This window comes from Sus scrofa, chromosome X, assembly GCF_000003025.6.
Source record: "Sus scrofa isolate TJ Tabasco breed Duroc chromosome X, Sscrofa11.1, whole genome shotgun sequence".
In the NCBI taxonomy this organism is placed as follows: Eukaryota; Metazoa; Chordata; class Mammalia; order Artiodactyla; family Suidae; genus Sus; species Sus scrofa.
This window is the reverse complement of record NC_010461.5, coordinates 21,055,001-21,081,891: the sequence shown is the minus strand read 5'-3', so window position 1 is coordinate 21,081,891 and position 26,891 is coordinate 21,055,001. Positions and strand designations below refer to the sequence as shown.

The 26,891-nt window shown below is 52.5% G+C and overlaps 2 protein-coding genes across 2 annotated transcripts in view; one reads left to right on the top strand and one right to left on the bottom strand.

The window, feature by feature from the left end:
* ARX (aristaless related homeobox) lies at window positions 2,042-14,261 on the top strand. The gene is made up of 5 exons (XM_021080129.1): window positions 2,042-2,563; window positions 4,271-5,150; window positions 7,794-7,839; window positions 10,669-10,997; window positions 13,088-14,261. Exons 1-5 carry the CDS (start codon window positions 2,368-2,370, stop codon window positions 13,326-13,328), a joined length of 1,692 nt encoding a protein of 563 aa, XP_020935788.1. The 5' UTR covers window positions 2,042-2,367; the 3' UTR covers window positions 13,329-14,261.
* POLA1 (DNA polymerase alpha 1, catalytic subunit) overlaps window positions 17,627-26,891 on the bottom strand; it is a 307,592-nt gene continuing 298,327 nt past the window's right edge. Inside the window, exon 37 of the mRNA XM_021080571.1 lies at window positions 17,627-22,451. Coding sequence (XP_020936230.1) covers window positions 22,306-22,451 — 146 coding nt within the window. The 3' untranslated portion in view covers window positions 17,627-22,305. The remainder of the gene's footprint in view (window positions 22,452-26,891) is intronic.

Genomic DNA, 26,891 nt, shown 5'->3' with positions numbered 1-26,891 from the left:
AACCCCGTTAGACTCTCAGAAATGATTTGTGCGTTTGTGTCTTTTTTTGTTTAACACGATCTTCTTTGGACTCATTTTCAGCCCACTCCCTGCGTGTGCAGGAGTGTGACTCTGAAGTCACGGAGCCACCCGCAGCCGGGTCTTGTGGATTTCCGACGCCGGGCCCTCTGGGGAGGGAAAAGTGCCTCCGTCTCTCCTAGCGATCAGCCGCCCGGACGCCCGCGAGGGTCCGCGGCTGGAGGCCGGCTCGGAGGAGACCGACGCGTCTCTCCGCCTCTCCGAGACCCGAACGCGGGGAGTGGGCTCTCTGGGCCGGGGAGGGAAGGGGGAGGGAATCGGCGTGCAGAAGGTTAGTTTCAAGCTGAACAGAGTAGTATAAAAACACAGAACTGTGGGTGAGGATGGAAAAGGAAGAATACAAGAAAGGGAGAAGATCCCAGGTGCCTTGGAACCGCAGAGAGGGCTTAAAAGAAAACCAAATGTCAGAGACAGCTTGGCTTCTCCTTGGCCCCCCAGTCCCATTATCCAAGTGCAGGAAAAACTGGTGAGACTCAAACCAAAAACCAGAGAGAGACGGAGGCAGACCCAGAGACAACCTTTCCCTCTAGGCGTTAATAGTAATAATATCAGCATTAGTACTAACATTATTAATGTGCCTGTTCCTAACCCTTCATCCCGCTCCAGTTTTGTCTTGAAAGCTCCTGCCAAGCCAGCCCGATCTGTCTGCCACCCACCCACGAGCATCCAAGAGTTATGCAGATGTTTATGGCTGAAAAAAAAAATCTCAGTTATGCATCCTTGTATTTTTAAATACTGACTGTAAGTGATTCAAGTATAATCCTTTGTAAAACGCGTTTCTCTTTGACACATTGAAGGGGTTGAGAGAGGAAAACCCGGCGTGGATTCCCCCTCCCCGGCCCCTCTCCCACCCACCACCCTCGCCCCCACCGTGCCAGCATCGAGGCCCCTGGCTGTCCCTCGGGCCCTGCACCCAGTCAAGGAGGGCGTTCGTGCTAGCCACTCGTCCAGGCTTGTCCCAACTTCAGTCCGAGTTGGGTCTCGGTTCTCAGCGCTGGACGCGCAGCAAGCTGTTTGGGGAGAAACTGCGCTCTTTTTCAGGTTCGCTCTTTGGCCTTTGCCGGGGTGGGGGTGGGGGCCCTCCAGGCCAGGAGCGTTCAGAATTTTAGGCGCTGAGACTCGGTTGAAGGCAAACCTGCGTCCCTCCCGCCCAGGAGCGCTCAGGGCTCGGGGTAGGTCCTGCTCCCTGCGCGCGATCTGAGAGTGTCCAGCCTCGGGGTGATGGCCTCACCCACAGGGGCGAACTTGTGGGCAGAAGAGGCAAGCGAGTCCGGAGAGAAGGGGGAGACTCCCAGACCTGTCCCCAGCCTCCCCCGCTCACAGCCGACACGCACTCGCCTGTCCCTTTCCGCCCTGTAGATGCTTTAGGGAAGGCCGCCCGCCTTTGGCAGGGCTTTGTCTTTAAGGGGACTTTTCCCAGAGTTGAAGACGAAGGTGAGAGAGGTTGAGAGACGCTACTAACCAGAGAGCAACCGCTGGGCTCAGGGTGAAGACTAACAGCTCAATGCGTTGGGCCGCAAGAGAAAAGTGGACGCCCCAAACGGCAGATGTTTGCTGGCGGCCCTCACCCCGGCACCTCCGAGGCCCTCTGGCCTAAAGAGAATGGCGATTGAGGACCACTGAGGTCAAGGCGCTGTCCTGGGAGCGCCTTTGAAAATGGCCAAGTCGGCGCCACGGCGATCCCAGCCTCAAGGCCTTGCCTCCACGGGAGCGAGGTCCTCCGGCTGGTGGAAGGGGCGCACGTTGCCCAAGAGGCACCCACAGGCCTGACATCCGAATAAGCTGGAGCTTAGGGCTAGCCCTGACGGGTTAAAGGAGGAGCTACGGGAACAGGATGGAGAAGTGAGAAAGTTATTAAGTTAAAAACAAAAAAGAAAAAGAAAATTGGCTTGGGCGAGTGCCTGTTGCCCCCCCTCCACCGCCGGCCTTTCCCGAATCCAGTCCGGGCTTTGCGCGGAGCCCACAGCCCGGCGCAGCCCGGCCTCTGGCGAGAGCCAATCAGAAGGCGCCTCTCAGCACGTGGAGGAGAGAGACTCCAGAGCTCCGTGCCCGCGGCTCACTACACTTGTTACTGCTTGTCCTGAGCGCGGAGAAGGCGAGCTCCGGCCGCGGGCAGGGCGGGAGCCGGCAGCCAGCGACCGAGCGAGGCAGAGAGGCACAGAGATCGCAATAATATCTATTATAACCAGCTATCTAACTTCACCCCCCAACACACACCCATACATCCCACCCGCCCCGAAAGGCAGCCAGCGGCCCGCTTCTCTGCGCCCGGGGGAAAAAACCCCAGCCATGAGCAATCAGTACCAGGAGGAGGGCTGCTCCGAGAGGCCCGAGTGCAAAAGTAAATCTCCAACTTTGCTCTCCTCTTACTGCATCGACAGCATCCTGGGCCGGAGAAGCCCGTGCAAAATGCGGCTTCTGGGAGCTGCGCAGAGCTTGCCCGCCCCGCTGGCCAGCCGCGCCGACCAGGAAAAGGCCGTGCAAGGTAAGGCTGCGCTCGCGAGGCACCTGGAAAGGGTTCTGGGCACTGGTTTGGATGTGTGATGTCTGGGGGCCGGGGGCCCGCGGTTGTCCAACTCGAGAGGGAGGGAAGAGGAACAACTCTGAGGCCTGGTGCCTCCAAGAGCGGTAAATATCTCGCCAAGGGGCTGTCTCTCCCTCCCTCTCTGCTTCCAGAAAAAGCAGAGACCAAGCTTCGCTTCAGGGGCCCTTAGGTTCTCGGCGTTGGTCCTTAGGTCGTTTAAGTGCGCCCTTTGGTGGCCTTGAGGGTGCTCTGAAGAGGGGCGGCAGGTCAGAAACAGCAGGTGCCAGGTGGGCCCTTGTAACCACAACTTGGTGAAGACAGGAGCCGCAAGAGCTGTGAATGGGGACTCCAGGCAGAGTGAGCCTTGGCCTTTCCTCTTTGGACGATTTCTTTACACGCGGTGTTCTGCTTTTTTCTTCTTTTTATAATCGTAGATTACTTGTGACCTTTTAAACCCAAGCTTTGCAGAAACCATCTCCCTGGGATTCCCCAAATGCTCCTTACTTACTGTATTTGAAGTGTATGAAATGTGCGGCTTCTGGGTGCTATTTTTTTCTCTGCTTTGTTAATTTTTTTTTTTAAATAGAGTTGAGGTGTTTCAAAGCTCTTTTTTCCCTAAAATTAAAAATTCCAGAACAACTGTCGTTTTGCCCCGAACCTGTTACACTCAAATTTCGCCTTGAGCTGGCTGCAGAGGTGTCGCACAGGGAAAGAATTGTTGATTTCTTTTCCAATCCCTAAACCAGCGGTCCAGCGGCAGCGCCACTTGGAAGACAGGAGCAGACAGCGGAGAAGGGGTCCTTTAAAATAAAACTGACTTTTTCCTTTTCTTTTTTTAGCCTGCAGTGGCACCTCTGCCAGGCGCTTCCTCGAGGGGAAGGAGCGGCCTGTGCCTATTGCACCCCTTCTGCCCCCACCCAGGCCTCTCCAAGCCCATTTTCGCCAGGACGATTTTTCTGGGCGAGGAGCCTCCGGCCCCTCCTGCTAGGGGCTGTTGGGGCAAGGCCTGGACGGACTCAGGGCCACTGGGCCGCTCCCCCAACCCCTGCCGGGGTCCCATGCCCGGCAGCGCCCCCTCGTCAACCCCCGCCCGCGTGGCAGAGCCGAGGGCACAGGTCGTGCACAAACTTTTCATTTTTCAGGGTGGTGATTTTTTAAAAGTTGTTGAATGTTTTCAGATTCCCTACCACCACCCCGAAATGGGAAGTAAAAAATGTGGGAGTGCAATCGAAAGAAAAAGAGAGGAAGAAAGAGGGAAGGAAGTAGGGTTGGGGAGCGCACAAGAAGAGAAAGGGAGGAGATGGAGAGGAGAAAGATGGGGAAAGAACGGGAGAGACGGCGAGAGAGGAAGAAAAAAAATTAAAGGAAGGGCGAGGAGAGGAAGGGGTAAAGGAAGACAGGAACTAAAAGGACGAGTGGAAGGAGAGGAAAGGAGGAGGGAAGAAATGAGAAGGAAAGCATAGAAAGGGAAGGAGAGAGAGGAAGATGTAAAGGAAAAGAAAAGCAAGGAAGGAGGAGAAGGGCGTCTGGTGGCCGTGTGGTGGGTGGCTGGGTTGCCGCGCGCGTGGAGGCCTAGGCGCCGAGGGAGCGGCGGCGGGCCTGCCTGGGCGGCGACTTGGCGGGGACGCTCGGCCGGCCAGCGCGCTGACCGCTCTCCCTTGCCCGCAGGCTCCCCCAAGGGCAGCAGCGCCCCGTTCGAGGCAGAGCTGCACCTGCCGCCCAAGCTGCGGCGCCTGTACGGCCCGGGCGGGGGCCGCCTCCTCCAGGGCGCCGCGGCGGCGGCGGCGGCAGCGGCTGCCGCGGCGGCCGCAGCGGCCACGGCCACGGCGGGTCCGCGGGGGGAGGCCCCGCCGCCGCCGCCGCCGACGACCTCGCGGCCGGGGGAGCGGCCGGACGGCTCCGGGGCCGCCGTGGCCGCCGCGGCCGCGGCCGCCGCGGCCTGGGACACGCTCAAGATCAGCCAGGCGCCGCAGGTGAGCATCAGCCGCAGCAAGTCGTACCGTGAGAACGGGGCGCCCTTCGTGCCGCCACCGCCCGCCCTGGACGAGCTGGGCGGCCCGGGGGGCGCCGCGCACCCGGACGAGCGCCTCGGCGCGGCCGGCGGCCCCGGAGGTGCCCCGGCGGGGAGTAGCGGCACGGGGGCCGAGGACGACGAGGAGGAGTTGCTGGAGGACGAAGAAGATGAGGACGAGGAAGAGGAGCTGCTGGAAGACGACGAGGAGGAGATGCTGGAGGACGACGCTCGAGCGCTGCTCAAGGAGCCCCGGCGCTGCGCCGTGGCCGCCACCGGCGCGGTGGCCGCCGCCTCCGCAGCCGCCGTGGCCACGGAGGGCGGGGAGCTGTCACCCAAGGAGGAGCTGCTGCTGCACCCAGAGGACGCCGAGGGCAAGGACGGCGAGGACAGCGTGTGCCTGTCTGCGGGCAGCGACTCGGAGGAGGGGCTGCTGAAGCGCAAACAGCGGCGCTACCGCACCACTTTCACCAGCTACCAGCTGGAGGAACTGGAGCGGGCCTTCCAGAAGACGCACTACCCAGATGTCTTCACCAGGTACGCGCGAGGGGTGGTCGGTGGTCACGGCGCCAGAGGCTGGAGGGTGCGAATGGGCCCGGGAGAGGGAAGGCGGTTGGGCAGGGGCCCTGGCCTCGGGGCAGGGACTTTGCTCCTGGACCCAACCCAGGGGCGCCCTCCCAAAGGCACCCACCCCTGTTCACCAAAAAGCACTCCCTCCCAACCCCCCTACTCCGGACTTTAAGTTTAGACCGGGACGATTTTTTCTGTTACCTTCCCGAGGCCTTTCCATTTTATTTTTGTCAAATGACAAGTTTTAGTTAGAGAAAAAGACACGGGCCTCTCTAAAGGGCGCCCGAACGCGCCACCTTGGAAATTTGCGCTCCCCAGCGCACCCACCCGGGCCCCCGGAGCGCTGCGGTCCCGGCCAGGTCTCAGGCCAGGCTCAGGAAGCGCTGCCAGACCTCGCTGCCAGAGCTAAGCAGCGGCTATTTTTGGCCGCTGTGTGGTGCGCTCGCCACCCCCGCCTGATGCCCCGGGAGCCTGGTGGGTATCAGTTACTTGGTTCGCAGTGGAGCTGGAGCCCGTGCCTGCGGAGAAGCCGTGAAAAAGATCCAAGTTCTGTCGTTTGAGGACTCCTGAAATAACCCGAGGAAGTCAAAACTGGGCAGTGTTTGGTACTGGTATCTGCACAACAGTGGGGGCACCAACCAGAATCATCGCTGTCTTCTCTCTCCCTCCAAACACATTCAACCCAGTGTTGGTTTAATGTACGCGGGTTCCCAAGGGCGGGCACTGATTGCTGGGAGCCTGGCAGGCGGCAGATGGAACAGCTGGGGGAATTTTTCTCTTTGGACTGGTGGGTGTCCAACCCGGGTATTCCGCCTCCACTTCCCACTCGCCCAGGTTTTGGGGTGAAAGATGTGCCTGTGAGAAGACTGGACCCCTGGGCAGGGGCTTATTCATCCTGCCTGGGGCTCAGGCCCTGCTGGGGGCCTTCCTCTCCCAGCCCAAGGCTAAGGTCTGGCTCCCGCGAGGAGCCAGAGGTAGGGCAAACTTCCCCCAACAGAGAGGGAGAAAGGGATAGATATCTGCCTGGCGTCGGGCTTGTCAAGCTCCAGCAGCGCCTTCGCAGGAGACGTGTGCAGCTTTTCAATGTGCATTTTAGTAGCGGAAAGCTGCCCGCCCCCTTGAACCGGAGGAGAAATCGCTTAGCGCTCAGGAGGCCTGAGCCAGCTCTCTAGAGCAGTTGGTCTAGCAATTAATTGCCAAGCTGCCTCCTAAGAAGAAACGGAAAATAGTAGACTGCATATGGGGCCAAGGCACCAAACTTGATCATCCTGCGCTAAACTTGGGTCTCCCCTGTATCCTGCAGTTCCCTCATTATTTTTTAAAAAGAAGATAAAATTTAAAATAACTATGTGCTATCAAATAGCTACCTGGCGGACCTGCTTTTTTTGCATTTATCACACACATGTAATTCAAAAGGAGAAAATCAGGTGGGGTCGCTTGGCACCCAGGTCTGGCCTTTTTTTAGGTTCTTCAGGGGAACCAAAGTACACGAAGAGGGGCAGCTCCTCTTCGGCACCCCATGCCCACTTCTTTCTGACCCAGGGGGTTAGTTAGAGCCCCTTGGCTCCCGCCCCGGAGCCAGCCAGGAGTGGGGTTTTAGGGTTTTAGATTTGCTGATGTTCACTGCAGCAGGAGGCAGCGGGGGAAGCACTCACGGGACCGCTTTTCCCTGAGTCCTGAAGTTTCAGGTGTGAACCCGGGGGACTGCCAGCAGTGCAGACCCGGGTCCCAGGCTGGTGCAGCCCCTGCTCTTTCATATTAACGAGCAGAGAGCCAATTATTCTCCAGCGCGCTCATATTTTCGGTAAACAGGTCGTAAGCCGTTTTACAGCATCTTAATGGTTTCCTATTTGCCTTAATTGTCGCAGTAATAACTGCAATGACGGGGTAGGGTTTCAGTTAAATTGACTTCCTCTGAGATGGGCAGGGTTTGTAGTGGGCACTGGAGTCAGGAGGTGCACAGAATTTTGTTTAATCGAAAAATTACCCCACTGAACTCTTAACAAGCTTAACATATCTCCAGAGGGTAACGGGGAGTGTGACCTAAGGGGGTGAGGGAGGGAGGAAGGGGGGGAGAGATGGAGGGAGAGACTGAGAGCTGGAGAGAGACAGAGGGAGAGAGAAGAGACAGGAAGAGGAGAGGAGAAAACATTTTTTAAAGAAGGCAGAGAGAAACCAAGTGGCTGAAAGAAGTGTTTTGTAGTCGAGTGCTGAGTTCTCCCATTTACTATTAGGACAAAACAGGGTATAAGCTCTGTGTGTGTGTGTGTGTGTGTGTGTGTGTGTGTGTGTGTGTGTGTGTGTGTGTTTCTTGTCTAGCTCTGGCTAGAGAGAGTGAGAATCTGACTTTATAGACTTAGAGACTCAAGAAGCCACCCCTGTCACTCTTGCATATAATACACTATAATAGATAAGACCCTATTTCTGGCACTGTGCTGTGTTTTTATGTTTTCAGTCAAATAGCAGGCACTCCAGTGGTCAAGGGATGGTGATGCCCATGTGTCTGGGGTGAGATCCGAATGGAGGAGGCTGCCAGCCAGGGAAAGGTGGCTGACAAGGGGCTTGCTGGAGCCTGCAGTGACCTCCTGCCTGTGTGTTGCTTTCTTATAGGGAGGAACTGGCTATGAGGCTGGACTTGACTGAAGCCCGGGTCCAGGTGAGCTGCACAGCAGAGAGGGAGGAAGGGAGGGGTAGTGGGTTGGGGGGAGAGCTGGGGAGAGATGGGTTGATGGACTGGGGAGTTGTTGAGAGACCCCCCTTCCTAAAATGAAGAGAAGCAGAACTAGAAAGACAGACCCAAACACTCACACACAAAACGACATTAAAATGTGAAGACCTGGGAGGTTGAAGGGGAAGGGTTCTGGGCTCGGGAGCCTTGCGGAAGGAGTCCAGGATCAGAAGAGGGGTTTCAGTGTCCCCAAGACTATAGTTCGGAAGCCCCCCAGGGCCACCGCCCCTGTAGGAAACAATCTGTGAACTGACTTCTCCTGATTGAAATAATGGGATGGAGCATGGATTTGGTTGTTAGACAAATCCGCTCAGCTCCAAGCAGGTATTTGGCTGCGATTAAGTCTCCAATCGGGCTTCATAAAAGCCCACTTAGTGCTAGAACAAACAGGGCCATTTGAAGGCAAAATGCTGTTTGATTTCCCCTCCGCCCGCACAAGGAGCTGGCTAATGCTATTTGATTTCCCATTTTTTATAGCAATGAGCCCACATTGATCTAATAGGGAGTGAGTGCAATGCTATTAAAGGTGTTTGCAGCCCCATACCAGAGTGCATTTCCGAACCCAGGCCTCATAACCAAAGAGACGATCAACACTGGGCAGCCCCAATGGCCAACAGAAAACAGATGTCCCTGGGTTAGGAGCTGAGTGAATCACTTTACAGTCAAAATCAAGCGCTGATAAAGCACAATAAATTCCATATGGCTCATTTAATACACAACAGCTTCTTGCATTAGAGGGCTAATGATGAGGCCTGTCCCCTCCTTTCTGTTGACACATTTCTCCATTGTCAAACAGAGATGTGACAGCAACTCCGCATTTTCAGCTCAGGGGAACGAGTCGTGGGAAAGTTAAATAACTTTTAAAAAGAAAGAGAGCGCCCCCTCCCCTTCTCCTCTCTCCCTATTCACTGGAGAAGATGTAATTAAGTGAATATGAATTATTAGAGTCCTTTCGTTTACCTTTGGGGGGCCTCCGAGGTATTAATTCAATAATGAGGAATTGCAGGGGGACATCTTGATAATTGCAGTTGAGCCGGCAGAGCCGATCGTCTGTAAAAGGTTTCCACGTTCTTTGAGGGCATTCTGCCTCCACTGTCCCCGCCTTTACTCCTTTCACTGCCATCAAGGAGTGGCGGATATTCTCGTCTAGACAGATTTGGATACACAAAAGCTGCCCACCCAGCCTGGTCCCATCTAGTCCTTCTTTTTCAAGTCTCTGAATTTCCACACTGGAGTGTTTCTGCAGGGCTCCAATAGGTTATTTGAAGGCTGTGGAATGTTATAAGCAGGCCCCCTTTCCGCAAAATTTTAAGTCATCAACCAGCTTGTATTCTCCATTTGTCTTGCCCTAGAAGTCAGACCAAGTCCAGATATGGGTGCTAGTCACGACCGCCCCCAGTGTGTATATTTGAAAAGCAGAGATGTCTTAAAAATTTTTTAAACATATTCCCCTGGGATAATTTACATTGCATTTTAATATAACTGTATAGCCCTGGAGTTCATTCTTAATTTCTAGACTTGTGTGCCGGCATAAACCCAGCCCTAAAAATATTAATGCCTTCAAGGGAGAAGGCGCATAGCTTCCCAGCTGTGGGTGTGATGAGCAGGTCACATAAAAATAATTTCATGCTCCTGGGAGTTATTTTTAGACTATGGTAGCTGCCACATTTCAGGTAACGGTCTCTACTAAAACTGCTTTCTATTAACAATTAGGAAGATACCTTGTGCTAAAAACCTCCCCCAAGCCTAGAGCTGTCTCATTTCACATTAGCGATTTAAACCACATCCCCAGAAGAAATAAAGAAATAAAGGACCCGTTAGCTCTGAAGATGTACACAGTCTACAGGTATCGAGCACTCCGGTTTTTCTGTGCCCAGGTATTGCTGCGTACCTGGTCCACGCAGTCAGGGCCTTCCTAGGTGAAACCCAGCCCTGCCTAGAGCCATTGCAGATAGCAGGCTGTGTCCCCCACACTTCATTTCAAGGAGAACTGACACCCTAAAATGTCTGCCTGTTTGCTAATTACCACAGGTATTTCCTCCCTCCTTCCCAGCTCTCCCCAAGCCCCAGAACTCAGAGTAGTGCTCGAAAATGTTCAAAAAATATTTCTAGAAAGATTCAATGAACCACCTCCCCGATTTTCTTTTCAACACAGAGCAAGGATTGTGTCAGCTCTTGGGTAAACATGAAATGGGTGAAAATAGCTGACTTGCAGGAGAAAGCTGATGTGCATTCTTCTTCTGGTGGCTGCCAGTTTCCCCATGCTTTATTTAACTCATTCCTCATCACAGCCTTAAGAGTCAAGTTTTATTATCCCCATTGTACAGATTAGAAAACTGAGGCTTAGAGAGGTTTAAGTCTTAAAGACACAGCACACAGCGGCACAGACATTTAAACCTTGGTTTCCTCACCATTAAACACACCAAACCACTTTTCTTAAACTTGGAAAGGAACTAGGCTAGTTGAAATAGCCACTGTAAAGAGTTCGCTTGCCCTGTGTTTCCTGCTGGCTTTAAGTTTGGGGGCCCTTTTACTGCCTCTCTGGCCTCAGCCCCGTCCTTGAATAAACTGAGGCCAGAGCTGGGTTGGGGCCCCAGTGGAAAGGAGGGAAGGCCCGGGGCGGTGCGGGATGGGGCGCGGGGAGCGGGGGTGGGTGGGTGGGAAGAGGCGTGGACATGCCGGAGTGCCCGCTGGGCCCCAGGCCCAGAGCCCAGAGCCCAGAGGCCGTGCGCCAACCCCAGCCTCTCTCCTTTGCAGGTCTGGTTTCAGAACCGTCGGGCCAAGTGGCGCAAGCGGGAGAAGGCGGGCGCGCAGACCCATCCCCCGGGGCTGCCCTTCCCTGGGCCGCTCTCTGCCACCCACCCGCTCAGCCCGTACCTGGACGCCAGCCCCTTCCCCCCGCACCACCCTGCGCTCGACTCGGCCTGGACCGCCGCCGCCGCAGCCGCCGCCGCCGCCTTTCCGAGTCTACCTCCGCCTCCGGGCTCGGCCAGCCTGCCGCCCAGCGGGGCCCCGCTGGGCCTGAGCACTTTCCTCGGAGCCGCCGTGTTCCGGCACCCGGCCTTCATCAGCCCTGCGTTCGGCAGGTAACACGCGGCCTCGGGGAGTCTGTCTCTCATATACACACAGGCTGGGGTCCAGGGAGCAGGCCGGAGACGGTCAGGGACTACATACATCTTTCCTCTCTGGCTTTACCTCAGAGATTTAGCCAAAGAAAACAATCTCTAAGTTTGCCTTAAACAGTGTGGATCTCAAAGGGAATGACTTGGGACTGAGGCAATAGCAACAACTGTGGAAATTGGGAGTGTTCAATGAAAGCCGTAAAAGTACCATTTGCAGGCAGCAGCAGTTCAGGCCATAGACGGTATGTGTGTAAGTGGGTACAGGTGTAGGCCACAGGAACCAGGGGTGACTTCAAGTTTTGCAAAAGTCCTTCCTCATGCCCCAAAGCCTGGCAGTCAGAGGAACACAGCTCTGGTCCCCATAAGAGTCCCGGAGCCACGGCCTTCTAGGTGCAAAAATTTCTTTTCCCCCAGACTCTTATCTTCCTTGTCATTCAGCTGACCTGCTGCCAGCCATACCCCCAATATGTGCAAGCCCTGACACCCACAGAGGCCCAAGACAAAGAAATAAAAGAAACAGTTCATCATATGTTATAACTCCTTTTCTTTAAATGAACATCGAATGATGAAATTAAAAGTCTGTATAATCACACAGACAAAGAAACAAAGGAGAGATGTATTAAGTTGGAAAGTGCAGTGAAAATAAAATTCAATGCAGCTTCAATGATCTCTTTTGGGGAGAACAAAGAAATAATAGATTGATCCAACTGTGCAGCCACTTAACCAAAAATCATCTTGGAGAAAATTTTCAAAAAAGACTCAAAGCGAAATTAGTTTTTTTGTAACAAACTAATAAACAGAAAGTACACTGAGGTATAGTGACTCAGTTTACCTAGTGAAACCAAGGCATGTTACGCCCCCTCCAGGCCACATTTTATTTGTTTCTGGGAAAAAAAATTAAAGGCCTATATCCATCACCCAACACCCCCTCCTTTTCCCTCCTCTCAAGTGACTTGTAAAAAAGCTGGCAAACCAAGACTAGAGATTTGGAGAGGCTGGAAGAGGGTTGTGGTGCGGGTAGTGCAAGAGGTGGAGGGTGGGCTTAAGAGAACCGAGCCCAAGTGGAAGCCTTGAGTTGGTCTTACAGGGGCCGGGACCCAAAACCCTGGGGGGAAGCGGCGGATGTAGGGGCGGTGTGTGTACGGGTCCGAAGGATCTGCTCAGCTGCAGGTCCACAGTGCAATGCAAAGGCGCCCAGAGGAGGAATCCAGGCGCGTCCTGGAGGCGGTGGCGAGGACTGGAGTCCCAGGCTTGGGCTTCACCCGGCGCCGCGCGAACCGGGTTTCACGGGTCCCGAGTGAGGGCTCTCTGGGACAAGAGGCAAAGGCGCAGGGAAGGCGAAGACGGGTGGGGGGAGTGTCGCCACACTCGGGCGGGCGTGGGACCGCTGGCAGGTCAGAGCCGCCTGGTGAGCGGAAATCAACTGGCGGACGCGCCCTCCCCACAATGGTCTTTGGCCGGGTCCGGGCCGGTGGCTAGAAGACCAGACCGGCAAACAAGACCAGCTTTTTCAGGGTGAAAGGAGCCCCTGGCCGGGCTGGGAAGGCGCCCTAGGGAGTACCAACTGCAGTACAGGTCTGGATCAGTTTTGCTCCCACGAATCCGGTCTCTCTCTTTTTTCTCTTTGTCTCGCCTCCTTTTTTCCCCCTGGCAAATAGTATTACAGGCAAGCGAAGCCCCTGGTATGAGAATACATCCCCTGCTTAAGCGAAAGCACAGAATCCACGTAGTTGGGCGGTGGGGGTTTTGGGACACGAGGCCTCACTCTGCCCGACTGTGGACTTCAGGAATATCTGGCCCCTTGGTCTTCCTGCCCCCTCCCCCTTTGTTGGGTCCCTGCTCTAGTAAACCCTGTTGGAGCGCCCCAGCCTCCCCTCCTACCCCGCGCCCAGCTACTCCTCAGCAGCCCGCCGTGGCGGCGGCGGCGGCAGCAGCAGCGGCGCCCTTTTGTGCCCTCTGCTCCGCAGGGGAGAGGTAGCGGGAAAGGCTGCCCGAGGCGCCGCGCGCAGCCTCTGGGGCTGGGGCGGTGACCACGCTGTTTGCTCTCCCTGCAGGCTCTTTTCCACCATGGCCCCCCTGACCAGCGCGTCGACCGCGGCCGCGCTCCTGAGACAGCCCACGCCAGCCGTGGAGGGCGCGGTGGCGTCGGGCGCGCTGGCCGACCCGGCCACGGCGGCCGCAGACAGACGCGCCTCCAGCATAGCTGCGCTGAGGCTCAAGGCCAAGGAGCACGCGGCGCAGCTCACGCAGCTCAACATCCTGCCGGGCACCAGCACGGGCAAGGAGGTGTGCTAAAGGCTGCCCTCCACCTCGCGCCCCGGGCGCGACCCGAAAGGTCACCTCACTCAGCACCACTCAAGACCAAATGGAAACAGAGGACCAGCACACTCCCGAGACGGCACTGAGAGAGCGCGGCCGCCTTTGCAGCAGCCTGGACGCGGGCAAGGCAGCCCTTGGCACTACCTGACGTGGCACCTCCTCGGCTGGCCGTCCACACGCCCCTGCCCCTGTCCCTGCCAACCTCGATCCAACTCGAAGTCCACTCTCCTGTTCTTTACTGAAAATATCGGGGAGGTTTTCTCCTTAAGACGCCTGGTATTGAAGTTAAAAATTTTAAAAGTCCAACCTCTCTCCCTCCTGACACCCCACTTAGCTTTCTTTTCTTTTCTTTTCTTTTTTTTAAATAGGATTTTGGCGCTCTAAGTTGATTCCCCCCAGCGTGTGCTCCGGAGAGAGCCCAAGGCTGGGGAAGCGAATGCGAATCTGTAAGATAGCTTAACAGTGCACTTAACGGAAAGGGGCGTCTTGTTCTTGTTCTCTTCTTTATCATACACCAACCAAGGTTTTTATATCAAACCAAAGGGAAATACTCTGCTAGAATATGGACTGTTGAAGTCACCAAACTGTGATTATTGATTCTGTACATACCATTGTTATTAAAAAAAAAAAGAACAGAGCTTTGTATATTTGAAATGTTATAACGCAATTGCACTCAGCGTGGTATGGTAAAAGTTTGTCCTTCTGTAGATTCTTACTGTGTTGTAGATACGGTAGGGTTCCTAGACAAATATTTATGTACTCAAGCCCTTTATTTAACTTATTAACTGTAGATGCTTCCGAAACCTTCAAGATAAAAGCAATGGTACAGTACTTTTGTGTAATGTGTAATTGTTATCACTTTTCCTTGCTATCTAGTGGAGAAGTGTCACGCTCAAAATAAAAAAAAAAGTTATATGTTTAACAAAAGGAAGTGTGAATACTCTCTACAGGCGCTGAGGGGGACAGTAGAAAGGGGCCCCCCAGAGGGTGGGGGCAGGGTGGGCTCCTGCTCCCCAGCATCTCCTGGATTTATCTGTGTTTTCCTGACAGAGGCCCCAGGTTTGAATCTGACCCTCACCGAATCCAGGTTTCCTACGAAGGTTAAGATTGCTGCCGCGGCGCTTTCCACACACACACACACATACACACTAAGGCTCTCCCTAGTCGTGCCGCAGAGGGAGCCCCGGGGGCCTGGGCCCCAGAAGTGGGGTGCGCTCCAGGGTGGGTGGGTGTACCTTAGGCGTTGTCGATGGTGAGGACGGATATTTGAAGCGAGCGGGAACCTTGGCTCGGATGGCGGCGATAGAAACTGTTCGTAGGAAGTGCACAGTCCTTGACGACAGGTAATGGCAAGAGCGAGGAGCCCAGGCGCTGGCTTCCGAGGGGGCGGGCTCCACGGTACACGCGCGGGGAGAAGGGTGTGTGTGTGTGTGTGTGTGTGTGTGTGTGAGAGAGAGAGAGAGAGAGAACAGTGATGGAAAGGCAGCGAGGGGTATCCAAGTGGCAGATCTTAACTCGACAAATGTCATTACATCACTTATCCAGGCATTGGGAAAGGTATATACTTAAAAAAAAAAAAAAAATCTAAACAACTCAGGTTTTCGCGAGGAGACCCAAACAGATGCGCAATCTGCAACCCCCTGGGCGCACCCCTACCCGCTCCGGCGACGGTAGCTTCTCCCTCCCTCGGGTCCTGCCTGCGCCCCCCGGGTGACCGCTCGGTGTAAGCCCGCCCGCGGGGGCCGGGTCTCGCCAACGCTCCCAGGGTGATGGGAAAGGGAAGAGAAGCTTAATTAGTTTCAATTTGCAGTAATTAGCGCGCCGGACCTTTGGGGAGAGGGGCAGGAGCGAGGCGGGGAGGCGCGCCGCGGCGTGACTAGCGCGACTCTGGGAGCCGGTGCCGCCGCCCCGCCAGGCCGCGGGCCAGTCGGTCGCGGCGGGGGGCGCGGGCGCGTCTCCGGGCCGGGCTCGCCGGGCTCCGCGCGCGCTTTCAGGCTGCGCCCCGGAGAAGGGGGGGCGGCTTCCCTCGCGGCCTCCGGCGCAAGCGTGCGCGGCCGAGGGGCAGGTGCGGGGGCGGGCAGAGGTCAGCGGCGACTCGGGGGTGGGCGACGCGCTCGGCAGCTGCCGCGCTCCGGCCCAGGCGTCCTCGGCTCACCCGCCCGGTGGAAAGCCGCAGCCCTCCCCCCACCCCCGCCCGCCGGACACCTTGGAGAGGGCGCACCGGCCGAGGGGGGCTCCTCGGACCTCGGCCGTAGGGTGGCTCTCACCGCCACCGCGCCCCGGCCTCGGACTCAGGAGGGCGGGCGGCGCGCGCAAGCAGGGGCCCGACGCCTCGGGGGAATAGGCGTCAACGACCTCCGCTGCGCCACGCTCTCCTTTCTCTGGGTTGCCAGGTCCGGCGGGAACTTTCTAGGACATCCCCCGAGATCTGAGTGTCTCAAGCCTCCAGACTCCACATCTCCTGGGGTGAAGGCCGATTTTCTGGGGTGGGCTGGGGTACTCAGGAGTTTGGGGTGGAGACCGGGGAGTGCAGAAGAGCGAAGAAAAAGGCTTTTTTTTCCCCCTCCCCCCCCGTGGTCAATATCAATTTTCTGTCGATTTTGGCTTTTTGTTTAGGTAGGGCTTTTTTCCCCCCTCCAGGCTGCCAGTTGGATGGTATACGAGAAACAGTACCATTCTTCCTGTTAATGAACTCTTTTTTAAGTCATTTTTTCTCATTTGACCCTTCCATGGAGCAGAAGCAAATTGCGTGAAATTACCTCCAAGGATTACATTTATTACTGGCCAATGAGAACCCCTCGCCTTGTTTTACAAACTCTTAATCCTATGTCATTCTGATGCCGCAAACAAGCCCGGTCCTGGGCCTCCTATTCTTTCAACTTTCCCCAGCTGGAGGGACCTCATTCTGCACTTAATATTCCCCATAAATATCACACGCTAAAGACCCCCTGACTTCCAGCAAGTCCACATTAAACATGTGACATGTCACGCATGACAAACTCTGAGTATCTTTTCAAAGCAGCATTAAAAGCAAAGAAACCAATTTTCTTCTCCTTCCAAACCTCCCCAAGTGCTGAATGATGGGGATTGGAAAGAGCCACTGGAGCGTACTTAGGGGGATTTTATGAGATTTTCCAGAATGATTTAATCTTATTGTGAGCATTATTAATGAATGGCAACCCAATTTGGCCCCAATATCTGGGAACGCAGTCACAATGCTGGGAGCGGCTGACCCCCCCAACCTTAAGCAAACCTCTTCCACCCTGGAGGAGGCTGTGCGGAGCCCAGGGGAATCCGGAGAGACCCTGTGACAAGGGGCACGGCTGTCCCCTATCAGGCCCAGGCAGGCATGCCCCACCACCTGCTTTCCCAGGGCCACCCCCACAGCATCTTGGGGTGAGGGGTGAGCGAGCCTGTCCGGCCTCTGTGGCAAGAATGAGGGGAAGGGGGTAAGCTAATTTGCTACATTTTCGGACAGGCTGGCCAGATCTGGAATGGGCCCTGAAAGGCAAGGCAAGAAGGGAGCAGCTGGCAGTATTTTCAGAAGCTGCCCCTAAGTCACCAGCTACCCATGGCCCGGACTGCGGCCGGTTAGTTAGGGAGTCCAGCTTAGGTTTGTGCGAGGAAGAAACAAAGTAGATGAATTAGGAAGAGTGATCACTAATGGGAAGGTTTTGAGACTTGAGAGTCAGTCTTAGGCTAAAGTCACTAAGTATTGGCCCCAGCCAGATCCCCCGCCCCCACACACACCCTTTTCATTCCTTCTTTTACCATCCCTCCCCCTCCACTGGGGCAAACACTTATTATTATTGTTTCTGATTTATAATACCAAGAGACAAGGCACCTGCACTTCTCTCTTTCCTATCGTCTTGAGTGCAGAGATCTTACTAGAATGGAAAAGGGGCTGATATTAGAGGGAAAGAAATTATACGTGAGTTAGTTCGACTTGCTTTTAGAGGGAAAAATGTGTACGTGAGCATGTGTGTATGTGTATACACAAAAGTGAGTGTGTCTAAATGAAGGGGGTCTTAAATGGGGCCTAAAATGGTATTTTCGAACACCCAGTTCCCCCTGGAGCAACTGCATCTGTATTTAAGTGACAGTGGCATCCTGGCTGGGGGGCGGGGAGAAGAAAAGCTGTTACCTGACTGGGGGTGGGGGGGTGGGAAGCATTTTTTCAAAGGAAAAAGTCGTGTTGTCCCTGGACGTTATTAACAGTCCAGTTTGAAGTATACATTTTTTTCCCTTAAAGAAAAGGGAGCGATTACCAGTTATACATTAAGAAATGTCATTCAGTCATTTTTATTCATTCTCCGGAAATCTTCGTAAAAGCCTGAATCATACTTCTACAAGCAGCAATTTTGTTAATCCAGGGGGTTATTACTCTGGGCCCTTATTAGGTTCTACACCACTGCCAAGCAATCCTATAACCCTCTCAAAAGAAGTTTACCTCCCTGTTATAAAACCAGTAGTGGTATTTATACTGTGCAATAATTAGTGTATTACTTGAATCCACTAACACGTTCATTTTATCTCTGCACAAAACCTCTAGTCTGCTTATAGAAAGCTTGTGCCTCCTTTGGTGCTGGTAAAGTGGTGAAAGAGTGAATTGAAGGCTGGTTGCACTTTCTCCTTTTGCCTCGCCTTAATTCCCATCTCTTTTTGCTCTCATCCAATTAGCACAGTGTATTAAGCGGTTTATCATCTCATAGTCAGCTATTGAGAGAAACAAGGCGAGCACTTTGCAATAGAACCTGCGCTCCTTTGACACCCTCAGGTACTTACATATTCCACTGTGCTATGAATAATAGAGGAAGAATGGAGCGCTAATTCCCTCATCAAAGAATGCCTTGTCTGCTGCTTTGCTCAACAACACCATTCTGATCAAAAGAAAAGCAATAAAGCTTAGCATAACAAAACGAAACCTACTTATTAGCTTAGTGGTTAAATTAATGCAGAGCCGCTGCTATTCAAAACCAAGGTTTGAAAACAGCCTCCAACAACCTGATAATGCTGCCTTCGGGATGAAGGAATTTTAATCTGAAATTTGAGGCTGGCTCAGATGAGTTAATCTATTAAACTGCTATAAGGAAGCTCCACAGCAAACCGTTCAATTAAGAAATATTTAGGTGAGCAGCGAGAGGGAGAGTCAGAGACAGAGAGAGACAGAGAGACAGAAGGCAAAGTCAGGGCGGGTTAAAGTTTGGGATGGGAGAGGGAAGAAGTGAATTATCGAATTGAGGGTCTGGTGTTTGGTGTGTTTTTCACAAAAGCCTGACACAAGATAGGCAAGTCGGCTTTTGGAGATGCCTTGTCTTGGCATCACCTGCCAAACTCATTTAACGGGGAAGTTTGAAAAGGCGTGTGGAAGCACCTCTGTGTGCATGTCGGCGGTATGGGCTGGAGGAGGGGGGGGTGGGGAGGGGCAGCGAATTCACCCCGAACTGAACTCCCGTCTATGAACTTTGCTGAGCCCCCACGTCTTGGGCAACAGAGGTGATCTCCATCTGTTGCCTGGACAAATGAAAACTTCCTGAGCACACGCCTGTACGATTTTCAACTTCTGGCCTCCTTCATTCCCCCTTCACACGAAGGAGAATTGAGAGTGAGCAAGTTGTGACCAAGATAAATGGGTGCTCCCTGTTGCAGGCAGACTCAACCCTCAACAGAAAAGGTGCCCCTTTCAAATGGGGCTCCGAGAAGAGCAAGGTTCCTTTAGGGCACCACTCCAGTTGGGAAGTCTGGCCCACAGTGTTTAGTATTTTGTTTTAAAAATTGGTTGTCAAAGCTTAGAATTCAAGACACTTTTTTTTGGGGGGGGGGCTGCACCTGAGACATGTGGAAGTTCCTGGGCCAGGGATTGAACCTGCACCACAGCAGCAACTTAGGCTGCTACAGTGACAATGCTATGCCACAAAGGAACTCCTAGCAATCAAGACACTTTATGGCATATCTGGATTCCTGGCTTCTCTTGAACCCCAGATCATATGGCACTGGGCACTGGGCACTGTCTCTCCCAGAATCGCTGAGTAGCTGCTGCTCCCCTCAGACAGGACATGCCTACTGGGGTTCACCAGGCCCTGCCACCCTTGAATGTGAACCCGGCCTGTTTGACTTGTAGCACTTGAGCTTAACACTTATGCCAGGGTACCAGTGGAGACACGTGGGTGTGTTCCCCCTTATAAAAGGAAGTGGGTGGCCTCTCTGCACCCGCCCTACCCACTGACACAACCCATGCCAATCAAGGAATAGAAAGCATTCTCTGAGAAAACTGACCACGCTCCAATCCTCCAAGAGATTTACTGGCATTCTTTTTTTTTTTTTTTTTTTTTTTTTTTTTTTTTTTTTTCTTTTTTGGTCCACTCCTGCAGCATACGGAAGTTCCCAGGCTAGGGGTCGAATCAGAGCTTCGGCTGCTGGTCACAGCCACAGCCACAGCAATGCAGGATCTGAGCTACATCTGTGACCTACACCACAGCTCATGGCAACACCAACCCCTTAACCCACTGAGCAAGGCCAGGGATCTAACCCGTGTCTACACAGACGCTATGTCAGGTTCTTAACCTGCTGAGCCATGATGGAACTCCTCCACTGGCATTCTTTTTTGCTTTTTAGGGCTGCACCTGCAGCATACGGAGGTTCCCAGGTTAGGGGTCGAATCAGAGCTACAGCTGCCCGCCTACACCACAGCAACACCGGATCCTTAACCCACTGAGCGAAGCCAGAGAACAAACCCGAAACCTCATGGTTCCTAGTTGGATTCATTTCTGCTGTGCCACAGACGGGAACTCCTCCACTGGCATTCTTGATCAAAGTTGCAGTTGCAACTCTCTATAAGATCCTGGAATCCTTAGATGCCTCCCAGAAAACTCTCTTAACCTACCTGGAGTTGCTGATCTAAATAAAACATCAACCATCATGCTAGCTCTTTTCGAGAACTGTACGAAGACATGTCTGACTTTCTGTGGACTTTCTACAGAAATGGTTCCTGCCCTCACAGTCATTACAATCTAGATGCAGAGACAAGAAACAGACCAATGAGAAGCCATCTGTGTTGTGTTTCCTGGAGTTTCTTGATGAGCAAGCTCAAGATAACCCTCTCCTTGTATTTACCATAACCCCAGGTTCCAGAAATCAAGGAGAACGTGCCTTCTCTTTAGAGAGCAAAGCAGGGGTGTGGGCTGAGGAAGCACACATCATAGAACCATCCCTGTAATCCACACGGTAACAGCAAGGAAAAGCCACACTAATCCTTAGTTTCGTAGAGCAGCGTGGCTGCTACAACTTCTGACGGGTCCCAGAGCCCGAGGAACCAAGAGTTAATTAACTGACAGGGCCTTAAACTGCAAGTGTAAGAGACAGGAGAAAGGAGGAGAGGGTTGGAGAGAATGGGGAAGGTGAAGCAAGATAAAGGGCAGTGTCACTTCTGCTGCTTAACAAGTGTGCTTTCACTCGGGTCCAAGTCAGATGACCGTTCTCTTGTGGAGGCATTTCTCCCAGGAGCCATCAGCCTTGCTCTCCAAAAGGAGACAGCACTGGGCTCTTGGCTGAGCTCTCTCTGGCTGTCCAAGTCGGCAAAGCACACGAGAAGTCATACTGCATCTCTTAAAGGACCCAAAGTCCATGAAAATGCCACTCAGAACACTGGGACATACGTCATGCTGAGCTTTTTTTTTTTTTTTTTCTTTCTTCCCTGCATCCTTGGCATGTGGACGTTCCCAGGTCAGGAACTGAACTGGTCCCACAGCAGCGACTCGAGCCACTGTCGTCATGCCTGATCCTTAGCCCACTGCACCACAAGGGAACTCCCACGCGGAGCATTTCTGAGCGGAGATCTAAGGAGGCCGAGGTTTGGGAAGGGAACAGCCTCCAGTCACCCCTTACTCCTGGCTGCCCCCTCTAGTCACTCTTGGCACCTGATAAGGAGTCGCTGCAACTAGTTTCCCTTTAGAAAACTTTATTCTGAAGTGAAAAAAAAAAAAAAAAAAAAGCACAGCATATGTTTCTTTTATGAAAAAGCATAGGTAGATTTAAAAAATATATATAGCATAGTTGTACAAGGGAAAATATGCTTTGTTACTATAATCTTACCAAGAACGTAAGAAATATTGCAATACGTCTGGCTTCTGGCAAAAACACACCGTTCTAAAGAAATGAGAAAAACAGCACCAGGGCTCATTAACCAGTCACCCGCCCCAGTTTTTCTGAATATAACACAATCATCCTCACCCCAACCCCTATACATTTTTAATGAAATAAGATCTATCAAATTATTTAAAATGTGCTTTCCTTTTGTATAAACCTTTACCTAGATGTTCTACTTGAGGAAATAAAAAAAGGAAGGTGGGTGTAGAACAGCTACCCATTCTGCATGTGCGTGTGCAGGTTGGGCTTTGGAGCAATTCAATATACAAGTAAGCTCTGTTTAATCTATTTAGTAAGTGCAAGCCTTCTAAATCTCCCCCCCCCCAGCTACTTATATTAAAGAAAGACTGAAAAGGACAGCCACTCCTGGGGCCAGCGGCCAGGCAGCAGTTGGGTTCAGACTGGGTTTAACTGGCATGTGAAAAGGCAAAGTGTCGGCCCTCCTACCAAGCTCCATGAAGCCCTCTTTCTAGGGGTGCCTCTGCTTAAGGTCCTGGGGCAAAGCCTGGGGCCACTTGCATCCAGGCCACTCCGTCAAGCAGCCAGCTCTTCGGCTTGGTGTCGCAACAGCACGAGGTATACATAAGAGGAAGGTGGTTTTGCTGTTCTTTGATGCTCAGTAGATTAAATATTTTTGCAGGCCCGCTTAATAATCTCCCACCCGAGCTGCATCCACACAAACATGGTATGGAGTCCCAAAGGAAAAGCGATGCAGGAGAGGCAGCCAGGGCCATGGCGCAGGCACCGAGGATGCGAGGATGCGGTTCTTCCTTCCAGAGCCCCCACCGCACCCACTTCCGGCGATTCCTCAGGACCGCACGGCGCAGTCAATGAAGAGTTTGCTGAGGTTCACTTCCGAGTAGCCACTTTGGGACAAGAACTGCTCTGCTGTGCTCTTGAGTTTTCTATAGTCCTGCAGAACTTTGGGAGTAAGAAAGTGCTTCTTCAATTTATCTAAAAAGAAATAAAAATAAAAGGATTACAAGTCTCAGAGGCAGCTTCTTTAAAGACCATTCAGCATTCCTCAAGCACTAGAGCTGGGGCTGTGGATTCTGTTGGCAGCACCATGTCTCAGATGTCTTCGAGGTCCCACTGCTGGTCTAGCCCTGGGACCAGTCCCATGTGGGGGGAGGGGACCCCAAGATTCCTCCGGGGCAGCCTTTCTTCCTTCCTCCTGCCCGCCACTTCTCGGCACCTAGCTGACTCAGCACACCGGGGACAGGGCCACCCTCGACTGATGCAAGCTGCAGGTGCACGGCCATGTGCAGCAGACAAGGTGAACTCCACTCGCAGACACCAGGTTTGTGGCGCTGTCAAGCACACACACGCAACTGCATGCAAAGTACGGGCATGGCAGGAACTATTCTGTCTCAAAAGGACGCCAGAGCCTCCCAGTGCAAACTCCCTGGATCAGCTGGGCCTAGATGGTTTCTTCTAGTCCCTTCCATCCATGTCCCGCTGCTACACAAAACCTCCTCTGCTCAAAGAGGCCAGGGGTAGGCTGTCTGGAGAGCACCTGTCCATTGCCAAGACTGCGTTTTTCTTCTCTGTCCACACTGTGTGCCCATGAACTTGAGTGTGCGGCTGTCCTTCCTCCGCTTCCTGCTTCTACCCATTCATCCCTGGCCTTCCCGTTCTGAGAAGGGCCCGACAAGCCAGAGAGAGGATCCTTCCTTTCCCTCCCAGGAGTCGGTGACCTCTACGCTTGGTTCTCTGGAAGGGCCAGCAGGCCGAGACCTGGGGGAGCCGACCCTGGCCAGGATGGTTAAGATGACACAGGTTTTTTTCCAAGCTGCTCCAGAACCCTGAGAGGTGTGTGGAGAGGCCCATGTTCAAAAAAAAGGTCCCCATGAGATGGCTCACGAAACTGCGAGATTAGGTCACTTGCCCCACCACATGGCTGGAGATTCAGGATGCAGAAACACCAACCAGGCAGCCAGAACCCCAAGCCCATGCTCGGCGAGGCTCACTGTGCACCCCTGTGTCACGGCTCCCAGATGGAAACAGGCAGGCCCCCAGATGCTGGGCTGCGCCAAGGAGCCTGGGGGGAGCGAGGCTGCCCGGCGCCCCAAGATAGGAAAGCCTCGGGAAGGAAACACGGACGGGAGTGCACATCAATCACCGAAAGAAAAAACCCCACAGAAACAACAGAGCAACAGCGAAGTCTATAAAACACCCGGAAAATGAAAACTCAGTCTCCAGATTTTTGTTCCTTAGCTACACATTCGCGTTTGTTCTCCACAACCTTTTCTAAATTACATCAATTGCCTTTCAAAAAACAACAACAAAAAGTTTTGTAGCGAGGATTTAAATGCCCAAAGGGGGTGGAAAAAGAGGCGGCGGTGGCGGGGTGGGGTGGGGGGGGTTGGTGCGCATCGTTAAGCGACTAGAGAAAGACACTTTGAAAGTTCTAATTATCGGAGTCTGGGAATACACAACAATGGCCCGAGCAGTGGCGGCCGAGCCGGCGCCCCGTGCATGTGAATGACACAAATGTGTGTGTGACCGGGGAGAGACATTTACAGAGCTGCGGTGAGATGGAGCAGGGGAGGAAGAGAGAGGGCACAGCTCCTGATGTGTTTACCTCCTCTGCTGATGGGATATTGACTTTTCCCACCAGGTTGGTTAGAAAGGGGACTATTTACGCTGCCACACAGCAGAGTTAGAATGACAACCAGCGTCACTCGGTGCTCTTCTTCCTAAAAGACAACTGTGACCACCAGCATATCCCAGAGCCGGTCAATACGGCCAAGGCACCATTCCACCCCGGTGAGAGATGCAGATAAAGAAAGGCTCCTACTTGCTTCCCCAATGAGACCTGAATCAATAACGTTTGGAAGGCCTTCTAGGAAACAGAACTGCCCGAGCTGTCATAGGCCACGTCGGGGGTAGGAGCTGAGAGGGGAAAGGGTGCGCCCCTCCTTCGGGGTTTCTCTCTTCCCCCCTTTAGGCACCTGAGCCACCCACGTGAGGCACTTCGGTCACTCTGTTTCCTTTAATGACACCCCCCCGCCCCGCCCCCACCACTTTAGAACTCAAGGGAAAAATCCCAGGGTTAAGTGGCAGAAACCAGCTCATGCAGCCAGTAGAATGCGATGCCTTCTCCCTGCTCTGGTTTTGGGAGTCGGGGAAGAGGCCACGTCATGGGTGCATGACCCAAAGCACCAACTGGTAAAAGATTCCAAGAGGCCATTAGGCAAGAGTCAGGGAAGGTCTGCAGCCATCCTGCACCATCCACAGAGATGCCACTGGCTGTGGCAACTGGTGTCTCAACAACCAGCACAAAAAAAAAAAAAAAAAAAAAATCCAAAATTCATCAAGATAGGGAAGGAAATGCTCTTCCTACACACAAGTGCATCAGCAAAACAAACTCCAATGGACCGAAATATCACCAGAAATCAGTCACCTTCATACACCAGCCAAGTGAATCTCCTTCTCCTGGGAATAACATTTGAGGAACATGTATTTACATTTGTTTTTAACCCTGGTCCTTTCTACATGCTGATAGAGTTATTTACTCATTACCAAAAATATCCTGTCCTGAAGCCCTATGAAAACAATGAAAACCAAGTCAGCCTAGATACCAATTATTCCCACAATATTTTATCAGACAATAAAATGAACTGCTAATTTAAAGGTTGGTTTCTACTCATTAGAATCTAAAACCTCAAAATCATGCATGGGATGAACATGCAGGTTGAACTTGTCTTAAAGTCAACTGATCAAATAACATGTTAGAAGGATTTTCTTTTAATGGAGTATTCTCCCATCTAAGGAAACCATCTCCACTTCAGATATTTTATTTCCATGTCAGTAAACCAAAAATCTCTTCTCAGCTTTACTCTTTGTAAAACCCTTTTTGGACTTGAAGATAACACACTGAACTAGAAGCCATGAAGCAAAGACATTTTAACATCGCCTACTGGTTATTTTATTTTAATTAAGGCAGGCTTAGGCACACAGGCAGCAGCCGTCTCTGTTCTGAATGTCTGTTTCATTTATTTCCGTGCAAAGGTATCAAACAACAGTCAGTTATAATTGATTCTGTCAGGTGTTATACAGTCAGTCATAATTGTCTCTGTGTAGAGGTGTGTCAATTTACTATATCTGAATTAAATATTCTGTCAATTATGAAATCAGGTAATAATTTCAGTCAGTTTTTTTAATTGCATGGCTTCCCACCATACCGTTCTCTGCTTTCCCACCTTTTTTAATCCGTAGCCGCCCTCCCTCAGTGCAATGCGAGCTATGTATGCCGTAAGGGGTGGAATGCAGGAAGCTTTGGGAATTTTCAAAGAAAACCTCTTTACGATTTAAAATCATCCGGCCCATAGAGAGCTGCTGGAGCCTCTGGCCTGGCTGTCTTTCTTCTGAATATCAATCAATAACTCAGTCTGGGCTATGCACGCAGGCCATCTGAAAGATCTCAAGTGACATCCCTGCTTCAAAGACAAACACATTTAGGGCCCCAGATCAAATGACAAGTATATAAATATTTCTCCATCAAAATAAGAAAGAAACAACATTCTCTCCCAATGGATTCTTATTTAGGAACAAAATTTACAAGGCACAGTGCCAGGCACACGCGGCATATGATGCATTCATCAACTAGCCAATGCCCAGAGGACCATGCTCGCCTGTTAATCACGTCTTAGATGCTGAACTATTTCTAAGGGCTGAAGAGTCTGTCAGTCCACTATCCAGCTCCAGTCCTACTTATAAATAATTATCTTGCATTTTTTCCTCTTCTTTTTTGTTGATACCACAATAAAGCCTTCGAACAGAATAAAATATCCATGGTTTGGCTCAAGTGCTCTACTAGGCTGATCTGACAAGTATTTAGAAGTGCGATTATAATTCTCTCCACCACTGGTGTGGTAGATGTTCAATAAATACAGGCTTGCTGCGGCCTGGTGGTGGTGAGCCATGCCCTAACCTCTCCAGGCGAAGGGAGGCGCTGCCAGGCCCCTGCCACCAGAAAGGGCTGGTGCGTGGACGTTTGGAAAGAGCAGAGGGCGACGGGAGAGGGGAGGAGATGGGGCAAGCCGACGTAAAGAATGCCACGTCTAGAGTGAAAAACAGAAGAGGAGAGTCGTGCCCCTTACCATGTTTCAGTGGAGAAAGAGTCACCTTGAAAGAGATCAAAAATTTCCTTTCAACTGGATGAAGTGATTCTATCAGGGTTGGGTTTTGGGTGTTTGTATTTGTCATGTCGGAAGAAAATTGCCCATGCAGCCCCCTTGCTGAGGTTATAAAAAGTACTGTCAACCACACTGGACAGAATTTTTTTTTTGGGGGGGTTGCAGAGAGGGAAAAAAAAAAAAAACATTGTGCAGGATCATTAAGCACTGTTGTATAAATAAAGTTAGAAGATCAAACGAAAGAGGGGACTCG